Consider the following 27161-nt stretch of genomic DNA (forward strand, 5'->3'; position numbering starts at 1 on the left):
CAGAGTGATCAGCGGTATGTGTAGATTTTTATGAATAAAGTCGCGAAGATTCATTTACAGTTCCTCTGAAACACTGACACGGTTCTAAAACTGACGAGGAATGAATTAGGTTATCTCCTTCTTATAATAATTAGACATTTTTTTAATTTTTTACAAAATTAACCCAGATGCAGGCACTTTTTTTATAAGTCTGACTACTTTTGAACCGTCCATTATAAAGCCGGTATTTCATGGGCGTAAAACCACTCCAGAAGCTCTTGCGCTTCTGGATTATCGAATATCGAATTTCTCGCCCGATTGGCTGGTGGTTTTTTATCTTGCCAGAAGTTCTAAGGTAATCAGCCAGGTTTTCTGCTCTTTTAGTTTCCCTCTCGTGATAGTTTGAGGCAGTATAGATCGATGGCAGTTACAATTTCATGTTTCTAACATTTGCAATAAATGTACAGCCTACACGCAGGTAATGTATGTACACTTGAGATGATATCCGTTACAAAGGTTCAGCGAATGAATCATCACGCAATTTACTCTCAATCGTAGATCTCAACGCTTAAATCATTTACATGGTAAGACTTTTTACCACATTAGAGAAAAAATATTCAAAGAATTGAAGATCGTAGGCGAAATTTAATGTCCATCGATATTTTTACTAAACGAAACTTTATACCTCGCAATTAGGACAGCAAAAACAAGTACTCAATTATTTTTCACGTTTTAGAATGATACCGGAGATTGAGCATAACGTACATTCTTGAATATGATTACAGCTGGTAAATCTTGTGAGATCAAGTATTAAGATTACAGATAGAAATAGACAAAAAACACATTTTTCCTCTAAATCAGAATTGTAATTTCCAACCAAAATAAATGCCGCTCTCTAAGAATCACGGATTTTGGATATTCTGAACAGGTTGACGCGTTTCGAGAAGTAAGGAATCCATCTAATTTTGACGCTCGGGTCCAGAAGCGGGAATTCCCATACGAATTGATTATACACGTTTTTATTAAGAGTTTTTTCGACTGCTCGAATCAATAGTACTAACGAATCGTGATTCGATCAGAGTTCTTAATTATTGCGACTGAAAAATTGGAGGAGTAACGACATATTTACCAACGAGAAGAGTCGTCAAGGGAACGATGAATACATTTGGTCTTTACGAAGCGGTAAAAGCATACGATAAAACGGTTTTATGAAAGCTAATCAACTCGCTAACGAAGTGCAACGTTGCAATTCCGTTGGCATGAAGTAACGAAAGCGCCATTTTAAGACCAACATTCGAGCCACCCTTCTTTAGCTGAAGCACGTAACCAGGCGATGGAGTGACAGCCATGGCCTGGAAAGGTATCGTGAAGAAGAATTTATTCCGAGCTAATGATGGAAGCTTCTAGTTACAGAGATAGCACGAATGTTGGCGAGGAACAAAACATTTCGTTCACCTATCACCGCTATATTTTTGGACAACTGGAACCACCGTATCGCCTAACCATCGAAAAGAAGAAGAGAAAAAATTTGCAATATAAGCGAGATGGTAATCTATCAAAATTTCAATAAGAAATCTACCTATATACGCCAGCAGCGAAGAATTCTATCTACATACTCCGTTTTTCATTACCGTTCTTTCCACAATAACCGCAGAACATCTGGCAATATAACAAAATGTGAACACGCTACCGATAATTTTCTCAGCTCTTTTGCGGGGAGTGTTTTTCTTACCCGAGCATATGATATCCTCGAGTACATAATCGTACCCGTGAGTACACATTCAACTTATAGCATCGATGCTAACACGCGATAAAACCGACGATGCTAGCTTTCACGATACAGAGTGATAAAGCATCGCTAATCGAGGAAATTTCGAAGTGGCAAATGCAGACGTTGACACGCCAGGAAATTCTATTGGCGGTAAAATGAAGGCGAACTTGTCACTCGTATGCGGAGACTCGCATGTACCGCCCGTGCAGAGTTTCGGTTTTTGGTTTACTCTTTGCAACGAGACTTGTTTACTCCTACAAAACATTACTCCACATATCGAGAAAATTTTGAAAAAGTGCATAAGTCTCTAAGTTATCTAATTTTCGGTATTTCTATCCTTCGAATCATTCTTAAGCTCCGGTAGGATCACGTAAAGTTCCCGGCTATTTTCGGGATTTTAAAGTTGCTCATTTTTAACTCAAATTAGAAATTTTCAAATACCAAGAGATCGCTCTAATATAGGAAAAATGGTAGGGTTGCCGAGATAAATGTACACCTCAAGGGTGTTGAATTCTCACTTGCTACTTTGTAACTTCAAGGAATAGGTATATTATGCGTAAGTGTCGAGACTTGGCCGATTACACACAAAAATACTGGCAAACAAATGAAAACTAACGTATATAAATAAACTCACTTTTTTGAAAAGTTGCGGTCGGTTATCCAGCTGCTGTACTTCCTCGTTGTTTTGTCTTGCGGACGTTGAAGACGACCCTCCGGGATCCGAGACCTGGTTCGCCTTGTAGAGCTTGGATTGTTCGACCCTCTTTCTGAGATTTTCCAGGGCCTTTGCCTCCTCGCGTTTCCGGGACGGTGGCCAATTGGGCCCGGAACCATGGATGAAACTGATCCCCGCACAGGGTGACTCTTTCTTCGCGAACCAATGTCAACATTCAAATTTTTAATCACCCTTTCGAAGAGACGCGGTTTTATGAAACCTAAGACTGTATATAATTCTGTACTCGAGATTGTAAAAAGGCTTATTTCTCTACTCCGAAATTGAGTAGGGAAAAACTTTGTACGCCGGCCTAAGCTTCTCATCAAATTGTTTCTGAATCCCATAATAGAACTAAATCTGATCGCGTTCCGAAATACTTTGAGCATGTTACATCTGTAGATGTGTAAACATTAACGCACTTTACTCTCCAAGGCAGTTAAAATACAGCGAATGCGTAAGCCTATGCAGACTTCGTTTGGAATTATACTTAATATGTGCTCGTAAAAAAATGTTCCCGACGATTTTTGCAATGACCGCGCATCTTCAAGTTTTCGTCAGTCAAATATATAACGATACTTTTTTCCGGCGTGATCTCAAATCTCTTGAAACAAAGAAATTCAACGAGAGACATAATTCGCGTGAATTCCCAAGGTAATATTCGACGTGAGAAGATCATTCGCTGTAAATTAACAAGCGCCACATTAACTTCAGCCATTTTTAACGATCTCGCGTCTTGGTGCAGGCAATCAAAACTTGTTTCTACAAACACGCACTTTCTGTAAAATTGCGTTACATTGCAATGCAAAATCGTACGTCGATAAAAGCAAAGCCGGTGTTCGTTAAAGTAAAATATCCGTAAAATGCGGGCCGTGAATAATTCTATCACATCCTGTTCGAAATTAACCCAATCCACCGACGTGCTGTGCGGTGCTAATTAACGCGTGACCTCAGTACTAATTAATTAATTATCCGAGGTATAACATATTTGGAAACCCCAAGACGATGGTGCAGTTATTGGCAATTTTCTTCTCTTCCCCGAAAAGTTACGTCCCGGCGAATATGCAACCGGCCCAGTCAACGCCTGTACCTCATCATAGATTTCGACATTCAATTGCCCGGGTAAATGTATTGGGATCAGAACATTAATACGGATGTATAACTAGAACGATGAATATTTCTCTCGTTCCATTACGATATCCCTTCGTCAACACTGATCGAACCGAATACAATCGCTGCTATTCTCATAATCTCGTAATCACATGACCGCGAACGTCACGTGGTAAAGTGTGAAGTTATTCGTTCGACAGTCTTTTGTTCGCCGCACGAAAAATCAGACGTCCAGCTTGATTTCTCGAAAAATAATATCGCCGCATAATCCCTTGCATACTTATAATATTCGCATGGTATGTGATGGGTCAGGGCCCGCGGTGGTTTATTGTTGTCACCTTGCTCTGGTGATTGGTGTTGTTTACGCTAAGATCCAGGTACCCGGTTTGCCCGAGGAGCCGTCGACTTGCGGTACATCGGTTTCGGTTTATTATTTCCTTCTGTATCGCGTACTCGATGAAATAACTCTCGTCGTCGTCGTCCCGCTGCGACGGCAAGAGCTCCGCGGTTTCCTCCTCCGTCGTCACGTTCATCTCGCGCAGCTCCATCGCAGCGACTGACCGACTGACTAACCGAACCGAGTAAACCGAGTCACCGTCGCTCGACTCTCCGAACTTTTGGAGCTCGACGCGGCGCAAACCGCCTGCCGCCAGCATCCAGCGCGATTCGCCGGCGAAACTGGCGCCTCAACTCGCAAATCGATACCCCCGATTCGTATGTCAACAATGTATGCTACCGCATTGTTGCATACCTTGATTGCCAATTAAATGGATATACCGACGACCTTCTGGGCTTGTAACAAAGAATAATTAGACGAGAATTCATTTCCAGGGAACTTCGAAGAAGTCGCAAGTTTAATTTCGTTTCTTTGTTTTAAACGACCAGTGTTTTGTTCACTTCGGTATTCGATCTCTCGCTGAGATGTAAACAAACATTGAGCGGACCATTTCCGCGAAACTATGTACTTTAATATGGGAATATTAAATCCTGTAGTGATTTATGTGGTAGCTAGATGTAAAATCAAAGTGTAAAACATATTACATACTCACGTTGATTCACCTCCAGCGTACACGCAATTAAGATCGATCGTCTATTGCCGCACTTTTCATGAATTACGTATGAAAAAAAGCTAATACTAGCTGGAGTTTCTTTTCTTTCAACCATAACTCTACTAACAATAAGTTAGTTCATATTGACATGGTTAATTACATTTTGTAATTCATCAAATTAAAATCATCATTGGAATATTTTTTTAAATAAATACAATCCTACTTTGCATAACACAGAGCTAACAGTTCCACTGATTATCTATATTTTCTGTCGTCCTAAAGATATGCTAAAATCCCAGGAAACAGAATTGGACACGTTTATAATTTTGTCTCTCATTACTCTGAGCATCTCAAGTATACATAAGATTAACAAGCCGGTGGATCGTTCTCTTTAACCATCTCAGATTATAAATTTCAATTTTTACCATTGCACTGAATGTACATTAAAGTTAACCGTAACTTGACATATCTTTGTATGTCTCTAAAATAGTAGCTATATATTTGAATAAGTATAGATAAAAACTGAGAGCATTGATAAAATAGTGTAAAGATTTTTGGTGTACTTTTAGTGTTTATTGGTAACACAGGTAAAAATACATTTTGTACATAAATGAGTCCTAAGACCTCGGACGTTCTTTCTTTTCCTTATAAAGCGCCAGGAGAGATACATTAGCTACTTTGACGACCTTGAAACGAACTCCGGGAATGTCACCAACGGCATGTCCTTTACGCCCGAATCCGGCGACCAAGACTTCATCGTTCTCCTCAATGTTGTTCAAGCAACCGTCACGAGGTACGAAGGCCGTAATCTTCTTTCCGTTCTTGATCAGCTGTACCCTTACGCACTTACGGATAGCAGAATTGGGCTGTTTGGCTTCTACACCACTGCAAAAACAAACGAATTGGATTTTTAGAGACGATAACAACTTAGAACACAATAGGAAACAACAAAATCTGTTTAGTTCCAAGCACTGAAATTTTGATATTCTAGTACTTGGATAATGACTAAAGACAGTGCAACACTTGGACTTTGTTACAACAACATATAAAGTATTTGTGATATTCTATCGAGTGGTTTTTAAAATTTTGTTTTTCTTTCCGATAGGATTCCCTACACATTAGCTACATTTTTCCAGATCACTTTTATGTACAGATTTTTGAAACAATGCAGAACTTTCCAAATATCCTACAATACTATTCTATTTGATTTCATATATGTTTTCTTAATGGACAAATATTTCTCACCTATAACTGGCCACTGTGAAATAGTTCAATTGTTTTAAACTTTATCTACCAAAGCTGGCATTTAATCTGTATCCAAATAAAATTAGCCAATGATACCAGATATTACCAGATGTTATCAGATAGACAAAAATTTGAATACAGGTTACTCGTCCTATGCTGACCCAAAAAATTCAACATTTTGCACCCGTCTAATTGTAACGAATGAAAATTCGATATCAAGATATATTTATTTGCTGCAAGAAACCAGAGAGCCATCGCTGTGAAATTTCTAGTAAATGCGTCTCCAAAAATCTTAGACATATGCAAACGACAACTGCAGAGATAGCAATATATCAAGAGTCAACAATGCTTTGGATGCATAGACCAAAGACTATTGGCTACGAATATTTCTAGGGGCTTCAGTATTTTACAATTGTTGCATAGATGTAGACAAACCGAAGAATCCAAATAAACTGAGAGAGGCAACGGTCTATAACCTAACTTTTCAGTCCGTACGCGAAAAGCGTTCAGTAATCGAAAGCGGAAATAAAAATTAGCATAATAACTTACACTTTTTCAAGGACAATTCCCTTGGCATGAGAAGCACCTCCGAAAGGATTAGCCTTCCAACGCGTACCAAGATGAGCCTTTTTGTAGTCTTTGTCGGCCCAGCGTTGGTCACGCCTGTGATTAACGTGTTTGCGCGCAGTGCGAAGACCACGGGGCTTACCTGTTGAAAATTTTCATGATAAGTGTTATTATTTCCAATAGATAAAATCGGCCTTAGAAACAAGACAGTTTTTTCATCTAACAGCAACATGTCAAAACAATATATTCTGAGGACACGCGGCGACCGCATACTGCCATGGCGCACACAACCACGTTTATTCTCAATAAATAGCCGATTTCAGAGCGTAAAACGAGGTCTGTGATACAAAGAACAGAGTATAGCGTACGCACGAATGATATTTGTCGTTTTCAATGCTATTGGACTTTGTTTTGTTATTTAACAGGTAAAAACTACTCTTAATTATCAAAAGCCTAACGTACCCATCTTGTTCGGTCTGTGATAAAACCGGAAGAGGCTGCCGAGCAACAAACGGAAGCCAGTACTGCCAATAGAGTATCGTGAAAGAGGTATCATATCGTTGCAATTCGAAGCATCGTTCGAGAGATCGATTTACATAAGCAGCCGCTGCGACTGCTGGTTCAAATTAAGGCGCGCTATTAGCCCCAAAGACTCGTGTAACAGATAGGATGATTTGAACATAGGTACTATTTATTTTCTATGTGAGCAATTCAGTATTTTTACACGAGCTTAAGGCAGCAGATATTTTTATACTGATAGCATGAATTGCACCTCATACTTACATACAAGTATACATAAATGATCAGAAATAAATTGCAACGCTATTTCAGAAATTTTGTAACGTACGAAACGGAGGAATAAATATGAAACAGTTATACGCAAATTATACATGATTATTAGTTCTCAATGTAACAGATAGATGAATTTCAATCCACTGCCTATGTACAGAGACACAAATAAATACTAAATAACAGTAGCGTTGTATGAACGAAAACTTTACGGAACATTCCTACGTCAAATACCTAGAAGTCTAGATATATAGAATATTGCGTAATCTTATAACTCCTATATAATTACAGGTCTTATTATGCTTTCGTTAATATTTTTTTACACAAACTTTCAATAGGATTAAATATTTACTCTTATTACATTTTTGAAGCTCGGTAAAGTTATTATTTGTTCTTGATGATAAAACTTCCTATTATGTATTTTCGAAACAAAGCGAGCCAAGCGCGATTAAAATAATGAAGAAAAAACATCACAAAACCCCTGCGTGTGAAATGAATTTTCTAAGGATTTCTAATACCATCCTTCTGAGCTCAAGCGAATGATTTTAAAACTTTAGAAAACTTATATGATTTCATAAATATTTCATATAGTAATACAATATTCTGTTACAAACTAAGATTTCAAGTTCATCACATTCTTGAAGCCAATGTGTACTGGCCAAACTTATTTTAAAGGTGAAGAAGTATACTAACCATTGAGGAAAAATTAGAATGTTTATAGCAATGGCCACGTAGTTGTAGATAAGTTCGAAAGTCATAAATTTAAAATTAACGAATAGTATAGTTGCGAAAAACGTATAAGTCAACATCAGCAGAAGAGTATTATACTTAGCTTGAAAAATCACTATACCTATTATTAAAGATCCAATACAACACTCGTCTTAAATTCAATAAATTACCATATACTGAGATATCAACACCAAAGTTATACATAAGATACTTGACAATATGACATGGTATTACCCCAACCAAAAGCTAAAGTACAATGGTGTGCTTTTATTTCATTAAATTAAAAATTTTACCAATCGAAAAAAAAGGTTTGGATATTCCATATAAAGGTGAGAGAAAACAATTTTGTTGATCTGAAGTATACAAAAATTTTCCATTGTGTCAAGTGTGAAATAAAGTAATAACTTCTAAATATACATATAATAATGGTTCAGTCAAATAAGTTTTACCATTTTCGAACAATGTGCAAGATCTATTAATTCCATAAAACAAATACCGAATAATTTAATAACTCGAAATGCTGAAAATGACAAACACTTTACAGATTTTCTATAATAATAATAATTTTTTACACCTATGTAGGTACACTTCAGATCAGAAGAATAATAAATACATTTTTCACCATTTTCACATTATCTTACTACAGCACTATGATAAAAATTAGATGTTAGAATATTTTATGTGTGGTTAATCTCACTTGGTTCATTCAGCTTGCGATAAGTCAGTAAAATAATTGCCTCTAATGTCTACGGCTGGACAATTTCTTTCGTAACACTTTGCAGTTACCGAAGAAGCGACCATTTCTTATATTTATAGAAAATTTCTTTTCTCAGAAAGTGTAGAGAAATATTGAACACACGTTAATCTTTGTAATGTCATGAAAACCGTGCCTCTCTCTCTATCGATAGCTGTGACTGTAACATTAGTTGAAAATTTTATTGTTTCTTAAATAAATGAATTATAAGGCGTAGCAGGCCAGTTTGGTGTCTATACCTCATTAGATGTCGATTTCATTTCATTAAGTCCATGTCCATATACGTAAGTCTTAAATCGAATAAATACAGTGAACAATTATATGCTAGTAGCAATAACTTCTGCAGGGAACACCTTCATATAATACGGAGTTATAGCTACCCTGGTAAAAATTTTTGATAGGCATCCTTTTCTGAAAAACGACGAGTTTCAGAATTTCAAAGAAATCTCTTTCAAAAATTCCAATTTACAGGATTTGTATATGAAAATTGAATTCAAAATCAACTCGAGAAATCTTGGGACGAATTTTAAGTTTCTCTGAAATGCTGAAACTCCATATCTTTGTTTTACAATCCCTGGCTTGCCACAAAGAATATTGAATTCCTTAAAGATAACATTTTTCTGCTGATATTTTATTCCAGCACTTTGAGAAGCACTGATTTTTGTTCACATCTTTAAAAAGCCCCAATTCACAAAATTTTGTCATATCGTCAGTGAAATTGTATGGACCATTGCAGATTACGATTTCCACCACAGCAATAAAAATCTTACTCTAATACCTTCCACTTGGTACATTTGCCAAGAGTTGTACTATAGCAAAAATATGATGCATACTCAAAAATATATACCTATCTTTACATTGCCAATTGTAGTGTTTTATGGTTATTTTTCATTGCACCTTTTAATAACTTTGAACATCGCAATTTATTACTATTTGAGTTTTCATCGATAAATTTTTCAGTATAACATCACAAATTTGAAAGTTGATTAAAACACACATTTTACTACTGGGCTCTTGCATGATCATGAGTTTTCCATTATCAAATAATTTTCTTGTGAAAAAACTGAAATACAATTCACAAATTACGCTTGTAATTACATTTAATAAGTAATTTAATAATGAGATATCGTTATGCAGACCAAAACTTGTAAAGCACAGAGGCACACATATTATGAATTTTTTCGTTTATCTGAATCCATCAGAATTGTTGCAAAATCTGCAAATGGGACGTTATCTTAGTGTTTTGTTTTAATTAGATTCTATTGATGACTTTTTAAATTTCACATATTAAAGAAAAAATTGAAAAAATGAGTATAATTAAACTATGAGATGATTGCAGATAATTAGAAATAGCACGTACTTTAAGTGTACCCTTGTCTCAAAAGTAAATTGTTCACAGAACGTAAATCGAGTCATTGTGAAAAGACAGGTAATTTTGAATAATAGTGTGACAAATATCGGTTCCGGTTTCCTACATATACTTGTTGCAAATATTCAAGTTTGTGAAATACGTGTCTTATGCACTAAATTAGAGAACTTGATGGAAAGATTACAGAGTTGAGTCAAATATTACATTATCTGAAAGAATGTTGATTTCAATAAAAAAATTATTGATGACTACGACAGAAATTAACCAGTTCACAAACGATTTCGAATATTTTAATAAAATTATATGTCAATCAGATACTGAGACGGATGATATTTACTAACTTCAAATGAAAATTACACCTTTAAAATAGTTGCCGCAGTAAATATATTTCTTAAAAATTTAATTTTGAACTATAATATTCTTCAGCTTTAAATTCGAAGTTTACAGAGCAGCCTATAAATTGTATTTGATATTTATGTGTAGAGATATTCGAGTCAAAGGTACATTTAAATTACATATGTTATATAAAATGTATAACATAGAGAGGTAATATTCTTACATTCCTCCAAATAAAAGTGTCCTTCATCATACTACAGAGATAAGAATGGAGTACTGGAAATTGAATTTTAACCAGTCAGGTAAAAAGAATTTTTTACTACTGGACAAGCGAAATGAATGGAATCTTTATTCCTTACATTCTATCTCTTGTCATTAGAGGTATTCGAATTATCATTCATCTATCCTATCAAAAGAAACTATGTATCAGATCACAATATTACCTACAATCCCCAATCTTTGAGTCACGAAATATGGTAGTAGCGATACTCGCAATATCATTTACGGGGACTGTATGGAGTGTAAGTATCAGTTATATTTAGTATATTTTTACGACTATGTCCAGCCAAATATGCCCAAACACTCTATACCGAATGACAAATTTGGTATGAATTATGCTGGAGATCTCCGCGGTTAATGACAAAAGTGGATTAAACTATGTACTCTACACAGAATTAAAAACACTGAAGAGATGAAAAACAATTTGTGTGTTGAATACTTCCAGATATCCATAAATTCATTTGACCAGCAATGATAATGTCACGGAATGTAATAATATGTAAGTTGATTCACCGGTTGTGACTATAGCTACTCTCTGTGTTAATTATTGAATTTGCATGTACACATATGTATTGCAACTAAATTTTTGCCAACGTTAAAAAATACCTCCAATTCGTTGCTTTGATAAATCTATAATAAAATTTTGAAAATATTAGTTGCTGTGTAAACCTTTACCTACATTCGAACAATTATGTTTTATTCTATTATGACAAAACTAGGGCATAGGTTTGAACATGGTTCCTATTTAATCGACCAATATTGAAATAGTCTTCTACATAACTTACATACAGAGTACAAGTGTTGACTCAACTTATCAAAAAATCTTCAATAATAGTCCCACAAGGAATACTAATCAATGGCACTACATTGAAGTTATGAGAAATACTGATTGAATCCAGAACAACTATCATACGAACTGTGCCAGAAAATGTACAACAATTTTTTTATGCAATAAATACTAATAGGTTTTTAGCTGAAAATAAGATACCATAATTCTAATCAGGAAAACACAGCCGAAATGCGTCTAAAACTCATACTCCTCATACCTCATACTGTTCTATACCATCGTGTCAGGCGACATTTTGTGCAAATAATTAAGGTGCAGTACATTTTGTTATTTATTTACTTTTTTATTGTGCAATATAATTATTGAAGAGAATATATTAACACTATATTATCCCTCTACTAAAAAAATATATATTGCAAAATATTTTGAGAGCTTGTTATCTTGCATGCACCGTACGTACTAAGAGTATTTCCGCACTTATATTTCAAGACAAAAACCATGCTGTATCTTATATTTTTGTATCGACGAACCTTGTTTTCCAACCTTACTTCCAAATTATCTTAAAATTCAGTAATTCTGTTATTTTATCACATCAGAATAGAAACTACAGACTTATGAAGATAAGAAGGAAATTTTAGTGATTTTAAATTCTACTTTTCAATTATTTGTTCAGACAGATCATAATAATAACTCCAAAAAACAAGCATACTTTAGCACTAGTTTAATTTTTGTAAAGATTGTTGAAGTTCAACAAGCCTCTGTTCCAAGAACTACCATTAGGACATATTCGTGATGATTGATTAGGGATACGATAGATATAACTTTTCCTACGTACATTTATCATTTTTCTACGAAAATTCGAAACTGATTGTAAGATTGAATTGAATTAAATGGAGGATTATAACCCAAAGAGAATTGGATACTAAGTGTAAATATTTAAGACAATGCGAAGTTTCGAACAGAACTGTCGCAAGATATTTCAACTTAACCGTTTATAATTTTTTTCATAGCGAATTATTGAATATCTGAGTTTTGTTAAATTTTTAACAAAGATAACAAGTCGTATACGTGTGGTCAACAATCATTGTAGCTGCATAGTGCATAAACGTGCAACGAATGGTATTCCATTTACATATTTATTTTAGGGACATCGAACATCGATTATTGTGTTCCTGTATCACTATCAGCTATTACTGTTTAGGCAAACTGAATACTATTACTCCTGGGATCTTACGAATTAATCCATGGTCTTGATAAATTCAATCGCAGAACAGAACTGGGTCCACCAATATTGCTCTTCACCCTCAAATCTGTTTGCATAAAAACTATCCACATACTGAATCGTTGACAGTAACGATGGTGGATTTGTCTAAAATGTATGAAAAATGTGTAAAAAATTTTAAAGTACAAGTATTACATTTCTCTGACTGAAAATTTCTTGAAATCAAAATATTTACCTTGATGATGACGAATACAAGTACAGGAATTAGATCATCTGCTGCTGGAATGCCTCTCTCGGATGCCATAGACAGTAAATTCATAATAGTTGTCGCACATCTAAACACACATTGCAATTTATCCCTCGGAGTTTTATATGCTGAGATAGCAGCCAACTCTGCTTGTGCCCATGGCCATGGACATTCGTAATGATAGATTCGTGGAATACGTAGATCTTTGTGATTTGGTGTTACAACTTTGGCTAATTTTTTTATGTGATCTTGAAGTAATTGGTCTCGATGTATATCACCTTCCCCATTGGGATACAGAGCATTATGGTAAACTCGAGCCATTACAGTTCGTTCCAATACCATTCTGGCTAGTTCTAGTTGACCTTCACTAGCAACTACAATGTAAAAAAAGATAACATATTTACCAATATTATGATTAGTGTCTTCGATTTCTGAAATCTAATGACTAATATTGAAATACCTGACTAATACTACTAGTAATTAATGGATATGATAATGAATTGTAAAGGAGTATCGAAAAATCTCCAGTGCTTAGCCTATATAATTATTACTCAAAGTGTTTAATTCATTTTTTAAAGAATTAATTTCTCACCTTGCCAGATAGGATCTCTGTCCATTTCCATATGAATAGATCCCAAGAAATTGTCCACCATATCTTGTTTCTCATCAGCCAAAGTGAGTTTTTTGAATTCATCGCAAAAACGTAATAGAGATGTTTCCCTCTTCTCTAAAAATACTCTGACGCATACAGATACCAAATGGCTACTTACTGCATCACGGTCGCACTTCACTCGCTCACCCAATCTGAAAAATGAGAGACAAAAATATTCAACTCTGGCACTGGCATCTCTGATATAAAATCACAATCAACTCTTTTATAGATATCTAATTGTGGTAATAAAATACTCACCTGTCCAGATGGGCCAGTGTAGACAACAATCCCTGACGACATCTGATCAAATATGCAATATATGGAGACCGTTTTTGATAATCGTCCCTCAGAGACTTGAAGAGTTTTCTACAACCGTCATCATTAAAAAGCCTAACACAGCGCAAAGTTTCATGGAGATGTGCAATTAATGCTCTATCTTGCAAATTGATTGCTTCAGCAAGCTGTAGTTGGAGAAAAGCAACCAATTCATTTTCTTTCTGCATCCAAGCATTTCTCTGTGCAATAAAAAGTTATAAAATACATGATGAGGTCTTATATCTGAGTAAAAGAATAACTTCAAATCCATTATATAATAAATATACAACATACAGCAGATGCAGTACTCCAAGGAATATGTTGCAAATCTGCTGTGCTCAATACCATGCGTAACTTGCGTTTAGCATCCGCAAATGCAAAAGATAATTCTACATTGTTGAGATCTATGGCTAATCTTTCGTCTTCTGCTTCTTTCGTTCTTGAATGACTACTCTCTATAGATGCTGTATCACTAGTTGCACTTGGTTTTCGTCTGTACTTTGCTAAAATATCATCAGATGTATCTGGAATATGAAACAAATTGCATTTGATATTCACACATCTGACAGACTGCAATGAAATTCATTCCAAAGCTCATTTTCATTATTGGACCAATAAATGTCATAAATTACACAGAATAGTACATTGTGCACCAAGAGCGAAAACGGGCGTTTGCACGCTGCGTATAAAGTTGAGTATTCCAAGGCGAAACCGAGGGGTTCTTGACTCGAGCATAACCACGATTTAAAAGTTATACAAACTGTTCATTGAAATTTCTTAAAAATACACATTTAAAATGACTCTGGTTATCAAATTTTTCAATTTTCATCAAATTTCTTCTTCGAAAGGAACACTATCAAGATAAAGCTTCCTTTTTCTCACACTCTTCACCAAAACCGATGAGAATGCCTTCCCACATGATTCTGAACTTTTATTGAATTTTTAACTTATACTCTGTTCAACAAGAATATGGAAACGCAAATTGTTTTACTGCTGTTACTGAAAATTTGATTTTACATCAAATTAGAAATATTACAGTCAATGACAAATCATGAAATGTCTTCAATCCTCCGCGTTTCACCGATCGAGAATCTTTCGTTTTCGATCATCCCGAGCAGAGCGAAATTGAAGGTTTCCGCTCTACTGTTGAAGAAAAGTTAATAACCTCATTGCAACTCAACAAAGGATTAGAAAATGCCTGTAGCTCACCATTGTTGATACTGCTGCTCGAATTAGTTTCCTCTGACATTATCCTGCGTATTCTGATTCTACCGATGTCAACCCCATCACCAGCAGCTTCTCGATCATAGCATCTACTGAGGTCATCAGCACCCCTCAATGATTTTCCTCTACGATTTCTTAGGGATAATTTCAATTTCCCGAAAAAGCCCCTCTTATTTTTTTGCTCTTCATCCAGTAATTCTTTGTCCCCCCGTTCAGCAGTCATGTCAAAACTGATACTTTTTGGTATAGCACCTGTAGATAGGCTAGGTTTTGAAGTAGTTGAATTGATACCGTCGATTGTATCGGTCCCACCATTAACCATTGGCGCCGGTAAGGGCGAATCTGATGTTGCGGTAGTGTTCTTTGTTCTTGACTCAGAACCAGAACTGCTGCTTGACGTCAAACTCGCAGTACTCAGTCTGACTACAACGTCTCCACCAGTAGTCATTTCGATATCTAATTCCTAGTGCATAAGGACAAGCATTATTTCCAATATTTGGAACACATATTACTTAAATATAACCAGTTTCACAGTGAAAAGTGTGATATGGGAGAGTCATTCAAAAAACGGAAGAAAATTAATTGTTCGACTTGAAAAGCAATTACAGAAGACAGTCTGTGGAAAAATAATTCAACATTTACATACTTCAGCTTTGACATCTCCATTTGTGAGCTTCTCATTTGGGAGGGCTGGTGCTGATATATGATTGGCCAATAATAATGCTGGTGCTACGGCAGCTGCACTTATGTGATTACTACTTGAAGCTGAACATTCGCTATTAGTTTTTCCATTATCGATATGCAATTTATCCATTAAATGCACGAGTCTATCATCTCCACCTGACTTGTCATCTCCGTCATTGATATTGTTTGCATTATTATCTATATACTCTAGCGTCCGTCGACGATAATCAGATTTAGCTCCTCCTCGTCCAGTGACATTCCACAAGGAAGGTGTAAGAGAAGCGGTTGGAGATGGAGGTACGGGAAGACTGGGCTGAGCAATTGGCTCTCCACGAATTGGTCTAAACAGAGCACCTGGACTACCAACACCACCTACAATGTCTAAAACAACATTAATCCGGGGATTTCCACACTTTCAGAGAAAAAAATTGAACGAAATACTTAGACTATTTGCGTTTCTTACGTGGATTTAACGGTGGTGGGGTTTCTACCTCGATCTCAGCATCACCGCGACTCTCCACTTCAATCTCTGATCTTGCTGTGTCGTCGGATCTAAAAGTGAAAAAGTTAAACAGTTTCAGATCGTCCATTAGTATTTTAAAACATAAAATTGTATCTTACATGTATCACAATTGAGAAAAACGTTACCTCGCAACACTTGCTGTATCATCTGTGTCAACTTCAGTCATTCTTTCTGAGTCACTAGCCAGAACATCGGTACTCCAAGCTTCAGATGCAGTTTCACTGACATCAAGCATAGTCTGGCTGGGTTCTACAGGTAGAACGGGTTGCACAGATTCAGGAGGTGGAGGAAATGGAAATCGTTCAACTTGTTCAACTGTTTCGCTGTCAGATGCGAGTACATCAGTGGACCATGTATCGGACACCAAAGAGATAGTTTCATCCCCTAAAAAGTATCCTTTGTATGGGATGGACATGAGATATAAGTGATGAGATGAGAAGTTGTTTGTTAGAATCTGTTGAATGACATGCAAGTATGAAAGTATGTTAGAGGTTGATTTGAAAATACCTTCGATGAGCTTCTTGATCTCAAACTTGCAAAACTTATCGTCAATTTCTGAACGGCTCTGTTTTGTTGGTATAGCTGGAGGAGGTAGATCTAGCTGCCTCACTTCCCCAACAGCTCGTCCGTCATCACCTTCTGTGATTTGTGACGAAGGTGTATCACGACCTGATTAAAGCATAATAATTTGACAAACAGGTTCCTATAAAAGTTTACATAATGTACAGATACTTATCATGAAGTCGCATGCTAGATTGAGTAGAATATTCTCATAGAATTTCACAGTTTTCTAGAGTTGATTAATATTACCAGAAATGTTTGGTGTACCACGTCCAGAGACATTAGCCGAAACCATGTCAGAAAGGTTGTCATTTTGATCTTCAGTTTCCAGTTCAAGTGATGAAGCAACACTATGGTTAGAGGCAGCCTCAGATACCGCTTCCAGATTATCAGATGTATTGCCAATTGATCCTTCAAACAACACTAACCATATCAATGTAGGGGTGTAATTGATCATGACAATGAATGATGATATTGGTACTTGAAAATTTTTTCACACCATAGATTAAATGATAGTGAGTGATAGCACTAAACTAAAATTCAGTAATTGATGTCCATTATTTCATACCTTCGTCATGAGATATCGAAAATCTAGTTCGTTTCTCCTGTGTTTCAATCCGTTCCACGTTACCATTATCATTGCGATTATGTCCATTCTGTAAATCTCCTGAGAGGTTTAATCTCACAGTCCCACCTTCAATGTTATCTTGCATTTCCATACAAAGAACCTGATAAATAAAAATAAAAAATGTATCAATCAGTCAAATAAATATGATAAGTACAGATATTTGATCTTGTCAAACCAATTTCCAAACAATCTTTGACTATGCAATGACACTTTTATTATGCACCTTTTGCTCACTGAGTAAACCAACAGTTTCTCCTAAATTCGAGACAAAAGGTATGACCAGAACATTTTGTGGAGTCTTGTCTAGCAGCTCATCTTCCGTGCCAGAGGCACTATTAGCGTCTTCACCGCCATCTGTTGTTGTATTTAGTGATGTAGTTGCACGCGTTGCACGTCCTTTCCCAACTAATAAGAAATCACCACAGTATTCAGATTTTAAAATGTGCCCTTACGTCCAAATATCAATTTTTTTTAGATATTAATTTTCCGTGTTATGTATAAGTTCATATGATACACTGAATATACCTTTTCCAAGAAGTCCGCCCCGTTTGCTGGGTGTTTCAGGTGAAATATGGTTTGCATTTTTTTGAGCACTTGGCGCGCCACACGGTAGCTGCGATATTAATTCGTTCAACTGTTTTTTATCAATACTACTTGCAAGAATAACATCATTGTCCCCATGGTCTCCGGCTACGGTTTGTAAGAATGTAATTAAAGCGTTGAGTTCACTTTCTGTGAATAAAGCAGCAGATCTGGCAAGTCCTTGCAGTTTCGAGCCATCAACCATGGCTGGTTCATCTTCTAGCTCATCCGTCGCACCTTCCAGCATACCATCGAGCAACGATGATACAGAATCTTTTTCAAATTTCCGATATAAATCTATCACCTTACTGTCGACATTTTGATATTTGACGAGGGACATCATTTGTAATATCTGACCAACCTGCATCAGGTTGAATCGAGCAACGTAACTTATTGGTGCATCCGTGATTCCGTATGGTTCCGGATTTACAATTGCTGGACAAATAAAGTAAGTGAATACAAGGTCAGTGCACATTGCGTGTACTTCCTTAGGGTCAACGTTTCCACTTTTAGCTAGAAGCCCTGCCATTTGTCTTACCAGCCAGCAAACGCTGGTAGGAAAGCAATGCATGTTTTCTCTAATGCTTATTATAAATCTGTTGGTAATGCGTTCGAGAGAATTGATTGTCCAAAGTCTGTAGCGTTGCAATTTAGATTGATACTCAAGAGTTCCCTCTTTCCCAAATTTTTTCAGACGCTCAGCGGGTGGAAATCGGATTGGGGCTTTTTCTGGATCAATGTCCAAGAACATTTCATCTTCCATTAATAACTGCATAATTGGACTGTGCAAAGCTGCCGTGAGGAATAGTTTTGCTGAAAATAAGCTTTCGTGGAAAACTGAGTAGAATCGTGAAAATGCACAGGTGCCATGTCTGAGTAATCTTCTAGGATTGTCAGATGGAATTATCTGAAGGAACATCAACTGCCTCAGCAACTGCAGAACCAGTATTTTGTCTTCTGGCAATAAACAGCTACCAAATAACCCCGCAGATAGCGACTGAATGACGCTCTGCATAGACTCTTGGATTAATCTGTCCCCTTCTACTAGACATGATGCTAAAAGTTTTGGAGATTTTCTTAAGGCCTGTAAAAATTCGCCGTAAGCCGAACATGCTTGATGACGCAAATGCTTATAAGCATCAACGAACTGTGAGTTTTCAAGAGTATTAGCCCGCTGACAGCACGACGCAGGTGTACAGTTTGGCCTCGATACTATCAAACGATTTAAATTAACTCTCTGTTGAGCAGTGACCCAGGCCTGTTGAGCCAAGTCTGAGGAAACATATAAGACCTGGAAGTAGATAATTTCTCATAAATAAATATGAATTCGAACTTAAAAGGTTTTTAATAAAAGTAATAATTGAGACAAATGATTGTTCTAAAATTTAATTCTAGTGCAAATGTAAATATATTTACTTTCTGATTCAAGTTCTGCAAAGTTTGTTGCTCCGCACTGACGAATAAACGTTCTTGTCTAAGGTGCCCAGCTAATTCGATCATGTCCCACTGCAAAGTTCCAAGGGAGTCGACACTATTTACTGAAGACATAGTGGTGAAATCTGTAACTAAGCGAAAAGTACTTGCCATAGAAATGCATATAGGATAATTAGTCATTTATTTAATTCCATGCTTGTGATCTCTCAAACAAATGTAAGGCAAACAGTTTACTCCTGTATGTTCATAGATGTGCTTTCATTAGCAATGTAGTGAAAGAAACCCAGCCAAACATGCAGCTTATGTAACTATCCAGATATTTTTCTGCATAAACCACATGACCATAGTTGATGGAATAATGGAATAGTAGGAAATTTTTTTTTATGCCAGAACACATTTTTAAACTGTAAAACAATTGTTTATTTTGAGACCAGAATGTGTAATCTTAATGTGACAAAGAAAATGAAGTAATTCTATGTGTTTCAATAATTCCAACAGACTGCCAGAATAGTTAAATAACTGAGATTGATACATTTGTATTCTTGACGCTGATACTATTATCAAGAGCCGCGTGTCTAAAAAATAACTATAACAAAAGACAACCTATATGATGTGATAAAACATGCAATGTATGTACAAGCTTTGCAATAATAAACGAAATGTGATTGCAAATAATCTATAGCGCTTCTTACAGTTGCAGGATTGAAAGAATGCAATCGTTAAATGTCTGAAGGTCAAACAACATTGTACTGAAAAATACAGAATGGGAAAAAATCTTCCGATGCTCAAGTTGTCCTGTTCACTCAAATCTGAAGGATTCGAATATCTGATATATTTCAAATCGAGCATAAAGCAACCTTAGATGATGACAGAGGAAATGTCAAATGTGACAGTTCAGTACTCTGACACGTATTTATTGTTTTTTTTTTGTTTTGGTGTTTTGTTAGTGAAAAAATTCTGATCGAATTCAGCACCATTTGTTGGAAAATGAGTGTTTTATGAAATTGTGAATTACGGGTAAATATTGAAAATAATTCCTCCAGCTTGAGTGGAAGGGAAGAAAATAAATTCGAGTAACAAATTCACCTACTCCACTAAATATCTAGATCGCACAGCACTAAATCAAAAATATTTCTAAGCAAGCTATGTAGCACACCTGTCTGCCACTGTCGTCAGTAAGTAACGCGTTATTATTGCCGTCCTCCTTTCAAAGCAACACCCCCAACTGACTCACAACCATTTTCTATTTTAGGTTAAAATTTTTTTTCTGAAAATGGCCGTTTTGCAAAACTACAATATATGCCGTGATCACGGTCTTATCATGATCTATATGTATACACGGTACTTTAAATCGAACCTATAGTTTAATATGGTAGTCGCGGGAAATTCGAATGAATGAGTAACTGCCAAGTATTTGCACTGTAGATGCAATAATATATGAATATTGTTTTTCATTTCAAGCACATTTCACCTTCACAACAATAAAAACAAAGATATATGTACTATTGGTATACGTGCGTAGTCAGCCCAAACTTAGTCATGTCATATTACGGTGAGCATGTATGTTATCCAGCAGACGAAAAAATTATGGCATCATTTTGTCATCATGTGAATTATGCTGTCAGCCGATTTTCAAGGTTTCTTAATTTTGAACGTTTATTAATTGTTAAATATACTACCGAAAGTTGCGTAGACTCGAATATCACACATGTAAACGAGAAAAAATATTAACAGCTGATAGAAATAAAAATTAGTCGTGTTCGAACATACATTTTCTATAAACCTTGAGAGGTTACGACACGGTTACGAGATTCGATAATTATGTTTAGAAATAAATTATACCATGAGTTAATTTTTTCGGGTGATTCAAATGTAACTATGCATTTTTTAGAAATATAATTCCATTTCACAATATACCAGTGAAGCTCGTTTTGAAAGACATCAATGAAACAATTCCTTTCAAATTAAGCAGAATTGCTGAGATTTAAATCATCATATCAATGAAGTACTTGACATAATCTTACTATGACACTTGCTTCATCTTTTTTATCTTCTTATAACAGTGCTTGTTAATTTTTCCTTTTTTTTTTTTTTTTGCCTCAACCTGACAATGTAATTTACCCGTAGGCTGAATAGTACTGACCATGGAACAGTCCATACATGTGGAGACAGGAGCTCAGCTCCTGGCTCGGCTCATGAAAAGACCCATTCTTCATGGACTGGAAAAAGATCTATTCTCTGATGGTCCAAGGCCAAACGAGGTGATTGAAGTATCTGGCAACTTGTCGAGCGGGAAGACACTTTTGATAACTCAATTAATTGCAAAGTGTCTCCTGCCGCGCAGGTACAAAGGCATTGAACTGAACGGACGAGAGGCAGGAGTTGTACTTGTGAATACAGATCATCATTTTCACATACCTACTCTGGTTGATCTAATGGCCTGCTTTATACGTAACAACAATGATGCGAGGAAATTAGGTACAACAGATGTCTTTGATGATAAAGGCATTAAGAGTATCATTGAAGATTCTCTTAGGTACTTCACCGTTATAAATTGTTATGAAAGTAGTCAATTTTTCTTGAGCTTACAATCACTCCAAGGTATACTGTCAAACGATGATAAAATAGCAATGATTGCTATTGATAGTATATCGTCTTACTATTGGCAAGACAGGAAGCACGGAGAATGTTGGTCAATGGACGGATATGTGAAGAGCTGCTTGAACATCATGCAAAAGCACACTTTTGGTCACAAAATCATTCTTCTTTATACCAGACCCAGTGACGTCGAATCAAAAAGTAAAGAGGCTGTAGTTCGTACCTCTTTACTAAACGAAGAAAAAATTCATTATAAAATACAACTTCATAAACAGCATGATGTCAATCAGTTTTCAGCTGTGGTTGAATCCGTAAGTGATAACAGAAATCTCAGTTACATTGTAAGTAACAACGGTATAGAATGGAGGACATGTTACAGTAAACGGTAGAAACGATTTAAAGTATTCCTGCTCCAAAAATAACTTTTCAACAAACTTATAAATCAAAAAAAAAAAACCATATATACAATTAAATATAATATATATATACAATTAAAATAAAATAAAGAAAGCATTGTACAGTGTCAATCGTTATTTACTTCCCGAATGTTTCAAAAGTATATGATTTGTCACATCACATGGACTCAACAGTCTGGACCCAGCTATTATGACCTGAGAACTAGGTTTTTTGGATACAATCATATCCTGAACGATTTTTATTTCTTCTGCAACGACGCCTCCCAATACATATATTATTACATAATCGTTATCAAGAGGATGTTGTTTTGTTCGACCCTTTAAAAGTAAACTGAAATAGAAATTGAAAAAATTACCCATTATAATCCATCTGTCGTATAGAGTATACCTATGTATACATATTCAAAAATTTGCTATACTCACTTAAATCCAGCGGTAATACGAGAGAACGTTTTACATTGAAGGTCTGGAATTTCAGGCCTATCAGGATCAAGTAAATCCATTACCAGTTGTTGCAATATTCCAATGCATTGAGCCATCTCTTGTGGACTGGGCTTGAGCATTAATGACCTGCAAACATGGTTACATATTCAAGAACAAAACTTTTTCTTTAATTCACTTACTGTTCATTTTTGTTTTGCATTGTAACAAGCCCTTTCACTAATGACAGAAAAATTAAAATTAAAGTTGGGTTTAGATTATGTTCACCAAAAAAATTACACAATGTTAATACAAATACTCACTTGTACTTCTGCAAAGATTTTCGCATCTCTGCTATTCTGTGAAGCTTTACCATAATATCATTAGCAATTTGTGTAGAAGTTCCTTCCGTTAGTATTCGCTTGCCTAGTTAATAGGATTTCAAATACATTTGATCTATTATTAACATTCGGCACTTTTTAAGCCAATGCTCGGATTACGACACAATGATTCTCAAACAATAACAACTTGTCAAATGCTCACCAAACAATTCTGATGACCGATTCATCATTGGACTATCTGAAGCTGGAGTGAGTTTATCATCGTGTTTACCATCTTCATATATTGCTTCAGCCAAGGCTTCTTCCAACTGTTTCTCTTGCTGTTCAAGAAAATGTATATCTGTTCCAGCAAGAGCATATATGTACACTAATAATCCCAACAGATTTTCTATCGATAAACCTCTAGTGGCACGAGTCTTTATGATGTTACTTAACTGTTTGAACACAAAAACATTTTACTATTAAAATGACATTAAAAGTACAGTCAAAACAGTCACGCTCATAGGTATTCTTCTATAGTGGATACAATCAATGTTGTGGTACAATGAGATAATGAAATCATGCAATCCTTACTTGAGTTAGTATACTCGACGAGTCTCTGCTGACTGCTAGGTTCTGTAGTATTAGTTTTTCAAGACTTATTATCAACTCGATTTGAGATGTCTTATTTGATTTCAATGCTTGAATCACTGCTAATATTTGCTAAAACAAATAAGCGAAACTTCTTTTACATGCAAAATATTTGAATTGTATTTAATTAATTTCATAACTTGGTATTACCTGAAGCTTTTTACTTGAGTCTAATATGAGGCTCAAATCATCAACATTTCTCAACTTGTGTACAAGTTTTTCTAAGCTATGAGCTGTTATTCTAGTGGCAATTCTTGTTTTTGGACTTTCCTTAGCAAGCAATATATCTGACAGTAATTTATGCAGAGTTATTAAAACATCTTTCTGTTTATTTTTCATTAATTGATTAATCATATTAGAATCATTGCTGGCTAAGCACCCTGGTGCAGAGTACCTTGGATTATTTTCACTGAGGATAAAGAGAAGAAGTATTTATTTCATAACTGACAATGAGTGTGATGGTGTTATAAAACCTTTAAGTGACTGTTTGAATCACTAGTTTAGAATGGTTTCAGGCCTCAGTTGGCACTTTACACAAGATTAAAAGGCAGCTCAACAAATAATGAATTTATGCAAGTTTAATCTGATGAATTTGTGATACTCAGCTTTTGATACTCACACACCATCTATATCTGGGCCCAATGCTGTCATATTCACTGCAATGTCATTCTGATGACCAGGCAAACGTGGCAAAGTACTTAATATTTTGCCTAACAAGGACTCAGTATTGTGACTTGAAGCTACACAGAGATCCAAAGTCCTATCAACCAGAATAAGAGATACTCCGGTAGTTTTGCCTGTGAGGCGCTGGGAAAATAAATTGCATTAAAATTTCTTAATGATTTAGTATTATAGCATTCAAACTGAAAAACAAAACAGTTGAACGTTGATTATTCGAACTAATGGAGACAGGTACCCATTCGTATAACTGAACTGGAATATTGCACTGCAAAAAAAAAGTACTGATTTGCTCAAAGTAATATAATGTATTTATTTAAAACCGACCAACATGTCAGTAGTACATTTCCTCTATTGATTGGGACAAATTTGATACTTATTTTTATCTAATTTACAACGTAAGCTCGTTTATAGTAAAATGTAAAATTCAATACCAAATTTTGTTTTGGCACAGTTTTGCCAATTGGTAAAGACTACGAGCAGAAATCAAATGTATGTAAGGCTTAGTCGTACAGATAACCGAACATTTGGATAAACCAAATCATTATTCGGATATTGGACAATTCTGATAACTGACATTTGAATAATCAACGGTTGACTGTATAATTATTTCACAATAGATATTATTGAAGTCTACATTTGAAATTCACCTTTCGTCTGTCAACAGCAGCCGGTAACTTCTCCAGCTTCTCTGCAACATTCTCACTCAATTGACCACAGTAATAGATATCTTCTCGGAGATTGAAATTGGTAAACATGCTGTGCAAGGAGCTAACAAAGTGATCGATGTTTTCATTGAATTCATCACAATGATCTTCAGTACTAAATGGTGGCATTATTTTCCAAAATGGAGGAGTCACAAATAAATTTTCATTAATAGATGCTATGAAAATTGGGCGGAACATTATGTTGACAACAGGCTCCTGTGAATAAATAAATAAATTCAAAGTTTAGGATTTAGAGAGAAATTCAAAGAGTAAGAAATCCATCAAATATTTTCTGGTACAAAGATTGATAGTTTCATCAGGAAATTCATTTAGTTCTGCATTCCGTGTACATAATTGGATAAATGGATAAGTTTACCTGATCGAATTCCTCTTCTAATCTTGAGCTCATCCATCTGATTATATCATGTTTAAGACAATCGTAACTGTCAATATCAGCCGACTTAGAATCAGAACTATATTTCAAGACACTGCTGTGTGCAGCACATATGACAGTGCATTCTTGGAATCTGTTCAGATCGATAATTGTTTCTAATGTATGTCGATAGAAATCAGAATTTGCAGAGGTGTATACAAAAACTGCTTTTCTTGCCTTCTCAACTTCAGCGCCCTGAATATATGTAAAAAACAGAATGGCTTGTATAAAATAATAAGAAAATGCGAAATATTTAATTAACAACTTAAATAAAAACACAAGCTACCAAATCTGTGTGAAAAATGATTTTTTCATCACTATTTTAAAAAAATATCAGAATTAAACTAGCAAAAATCTTACTCGGAAGTTGTCCATCAATAACTCACGAACAGCAATTACTCCAGCATATTGCAATTGCTTAATTGTATTGTCACCTGTGTACCAATGTAAGCATTCCACCGCTGCTTTATCGATATAAAAAACAGCATTGTTGACATGTTGGAAAACATCCTTCCAACAATTGTCCGTAAAATATTTAACTTTGTTATCCATTTGAAGAGACGAAAAATTTCGCGAGCCTAGGTATTACTATAGACAGTTTTAACAGTTGTATCTTCTTCTATATAATTCACAGCACCTTCCTTTCGCTGTTTGTCTCCTGAAAATAAACATACAAAATAACTAATGACACGTATCGCTGACGATATTTCTTTTCTTACCTACCATTCATGTCAGCATGACAAAATGTTAGCAGACGACAGCGTGATCTAGCCTGACACCTCGGGTTGTTTTGGGAATTGGGAATCCCTAGGAGGGTGTTGAATAATTCAGGTTCCGAACCAGAGGGTCTCAACTGATTCCAGTTCCGAACAATCTTTGAATATCACTTTCTGGTTCTTAAACGTGACCGAATCCCCTAGGCGGACACGGAGTCACAGGGAAGTATCCGCTGCCCTGCGTGCCTCGGCATTCGATAAATTTGCGCGACGAGTCTTTCGGTTTCGATGAAATTTAATGCTCTACATTCTAGGTGAATCTCTAGCACAGCAGTTTGTTTGAAGCATCAGACATCTACCACAGAAATAAAATTTTACCCTAATTGATGGAACAACCCATTCTATGTTCAACGATTTAACTTTGAATTGAGGCGATGCCCATGCCGTTAACTTTCAAATAACTCCCTACTCTTTAGGGTACATCATTATTGTGCATACATACATACATACCGACGTTTTCGCAGTTCGCACGACTACTGCGAGAATTTTATCAGATTTGTCATTACACGTTATTAAGTGACGGGAACGTACACATAGGTATGCGTGTGGCAGGTTTTTACTTGTGTAAGCATACACGATGCACCGACATGACACATACACATACATGACATATA

The 27161-nt window shown here is 35.7% G+C and overlaps 5 protein-coding genes across 17 annotated transcripts in view; 1 reads left to right on the top strand and 4 right to left on the bottom strand.

The window, feature by feature from the left end:
- LOC124177792 (repressed by EFG1 protein 1-like) overlaps positions 1-4161 on the bottom strand; it is a 44867-nt gene extending 40706 nt beyond the window's left edge. The window contains exons 1-2 of the mRNA XM_046560600.1: positions 3911-4161; positions 2385-2618 (exon numbers count right to left, since the gene is read on the bottom strand). Coding sequence (XP_046416556.1) covers positions 2385-2618; positions 3911-4120 — 444 coding nt within the window. The 5' untranslated portion in view covers positions 4121-4161. The remainder of the gene's footprint in view (positions 1-2384; positions 2619-3910) is intronic.
- Positions 4162-5172: 1011 nt separating this feature from the next.
- Positions 5173-7027, bottom strand: LOC124177607 (40S ribosomal protein S23). Its single transcript, XM_046560159.1, has 3 exons — positions 6896-7027; positions 6416-6575; positions 5173-5506 (listed from the first exon to the last, which is right to left on the bottom strand). The coding sequence occupies exons 1-3, from the start codon at positions 6987-6989 to the stop codon at positions 5239-5241; spliced, it is 522 nt and encodes a 173-aa protein (XP_046416115.1). The 5' UTR covers positions 6990-7027; the 3' UTR covers positions 5173-5238.
- Positions 7028-7306: 279 nt separating this feature from the next.
- LOC124177594 (GTPase-activating protein and VPS9 domain-containing protein 1) lies at positions 7307-20835 on the bottom strand. 7 transcript variants are annotated; one of them, XM_046560118.1, is made up of 16 exons: positions 20705-20835; positions 19531-19673; positions 18058-19405; positions 17756-17937; positions 17473-17632; positions 17154-17327; positions 16851-17012; positions 16469-16739; positions 16284-16372; positions 15783-16201; positions 15122-15599; positions 14207-14436; positions 13856-14112; positions 13538-13749; positions 12934-13319; positions 7307-12845 (listed from the first exon to the last, which is right to left on the bottom strand). In XM_046560118.1, exons 2-16 carry the CDS (start codon positions 19660-19662, stop codon positions 12714-12716), a joined length of 4632 nt encoding a protein of 1543 aa, XP_046416074.1. In that variant the 5' UTR covers positions 19663-19673; positions 20705-20835; the 3' UTR covers positions 7307-12713. The 7 variants fall into 7 exon arrangements, with proteins under 7 accessions (XP_046416074.1, XP_046416078.1, XP_046416079.1 ...); XM_046560122.1 differs by having other exon boundaries at positions 17154-17315; positions 19531-19679; positions 20705-20823; XM_046560123.1 differs by having other exon boundaries at positions 16469-16727; positions 17154-17315; positions 19531-19679; positions 20705-20822.
- Positions 20625-22673, top strand: LOC124177606 (DNA repair protein XRCC2). Of its 6 annotated transcripts, none has more exons than XM_046560158.1 (3): positions 20625-20723; positions 21676-21809; positions 21893-22673. In XM_046560158.1, exons 2-3 carry the CDS (start codon positions 21763-21765, stop codon positions 22533-22535), a joined length of 690 nt encoding a protein of 229 aa, XP_046416114.1. In that variant the 5' UTR covers positions 20625-20723; positions 21676-21762; the 3' UTR covers positions 22536-22673. The 6 variants fall into 6 exon arrangements, with proteins under 6 accessions (XP_046416114.1, XP_046416109.1, XP_046416111.1 ...); XM_046560155.1 differs by lacking the exon at positions 20625-20723 and adding an exon at positions 21073-21185 and having other exon boundaries at positions 21876-22673; XM_046560157.1 differs by lacking the exon at positions 20625-20723 and adding an exon at positions 21073-21185.
- LOC124177601 (sec1 family domain-containing protein 2-like) lies at positions 22477-27093 on the bottom strand. Of its 2 annotated transcripts, XM_046560136.1 has the most exons (12): positions 26990-27093; positions 26495-26842; positions 26132-26429; positions 25715-25966; positions 25282-25554; positions 24573-24760; positions 24104-24362; positions 23897-24025; positions 23526-23757; positions 23306-23408; positions 22986-23132; positions 22477-22893 (listed from the first exon to the last, which is right to left on the bottom strand). In XM_046560136.1, exons 3-12 carry the CDS (start codon positions 26321-26323, stop codon positions 22677-22679), a joined length of 1992 nt encoding a protein of 663 aa, XP_046416092.1. In that variant the 5' UTR covers positions 26324-26429; positions 26495-26842; positions 26990-27093; the 3' UTR covers positions 22477-22676. The 2 variants fall into 2 exon arrangements, with proteins under 2 accessions (XP_046416092.1, XP_046416093.1); XM_046560137.1 differs by lacking the exon at positions 26990-27093 and having other exon boundaries at positions 26491-26949.
- Between the last annotated feature and the right edge of the window lie 68 nt (positions 27094-27161).

Source organism: Neodiprion fabricii, chromosome 3 (genome assembly GCF_021155785.1).
Source record: "Neodiprion fabricii isolate iyNeoFabr1 chromosome 3, iyNeoFabr1.1, whole genome shotgun sequence".
NCBI lineage: Eukaryota > Metazoa > Arthropoda > Insecta > Hymenoptera > Diprionidae > Neodiprion > Neodiprion fabricii.

Excerpts from the sequence above, each read along its gene's own strand:
- LOC124177601 (XM_046560136.1), bottom strand. The coding sequence starts at position 26,323 with ATGGATAACAAAGTTAAATATTTTACGGACAATTGTTGGAAGGATGTT. Across the intron at positions 24,363-24,572 it reads GGCCCAGATATAGATGGTGT|TGAAAATAATCCAAGGTACT; the intron begins GTGAGTATCAAA and ends CTTTATCCTCAG. Across the intron at positions 24,026-24,103 it reads ACTCAAGTAAAAAGCTTCAG|CAAATATTAGCAGTGATTCA; the intron begins GTAATACCAAGT and ends TATTTGTTTTAG.
- LOC124177594 (XM_046560118.1), bottom strand. The coding sequence starts at position 19,662 with ATGTCTTCAGTAAATAGTGTCGACTCCCTTGGAACTTTGCAGTGGGAC. Across the intron at positions 16,373-16,468 it reads GATACAGCAAGTGTTGCGAG|ATCCGACGACACAGCAAGAT; the intron begins GTAACGTTTTTC and ends TTTCACTTTTAG. Across the intron at positions 16,202-16,283 it reads CCCACCACCGTTAAATCCAC|ACATTGTAGGTGGTGTTGGT; the intron begins GTAAGAAACGCA and ends ATGTTGTTTTAG.
- LOC124177606 (XM_046560153.1), top strand. The coding sequence starts at position 21,693 with ATGGAACAGTCCATACATGTGGAGACAGGAGCTCAGCTCCTGGCTCGG.
- LOC124177607 (XM_046560159.1), bottom strand. The coding sequence starts at position 6,989 with ATGATACCTCTTTCACGATACTCTATTGGCAGTACTGGCTTCCGTTTG. Across the intron at positions 6,576-6,895 it reads TCACAGACCGAACAAGATGG|GTAAGCCCCGTGGTCTTCGC; the intron begins GTACGTTAGGCT and ends AATTTTCAACAG. Across the intron at positions 5,507-6,415 it reads GGAATTGTCCTTGAAAAAGT|TGGTGTAGAAGCCAAACAGC; the intron begins GTAAGTTATTAT and ends TTGTTTTTGCAG.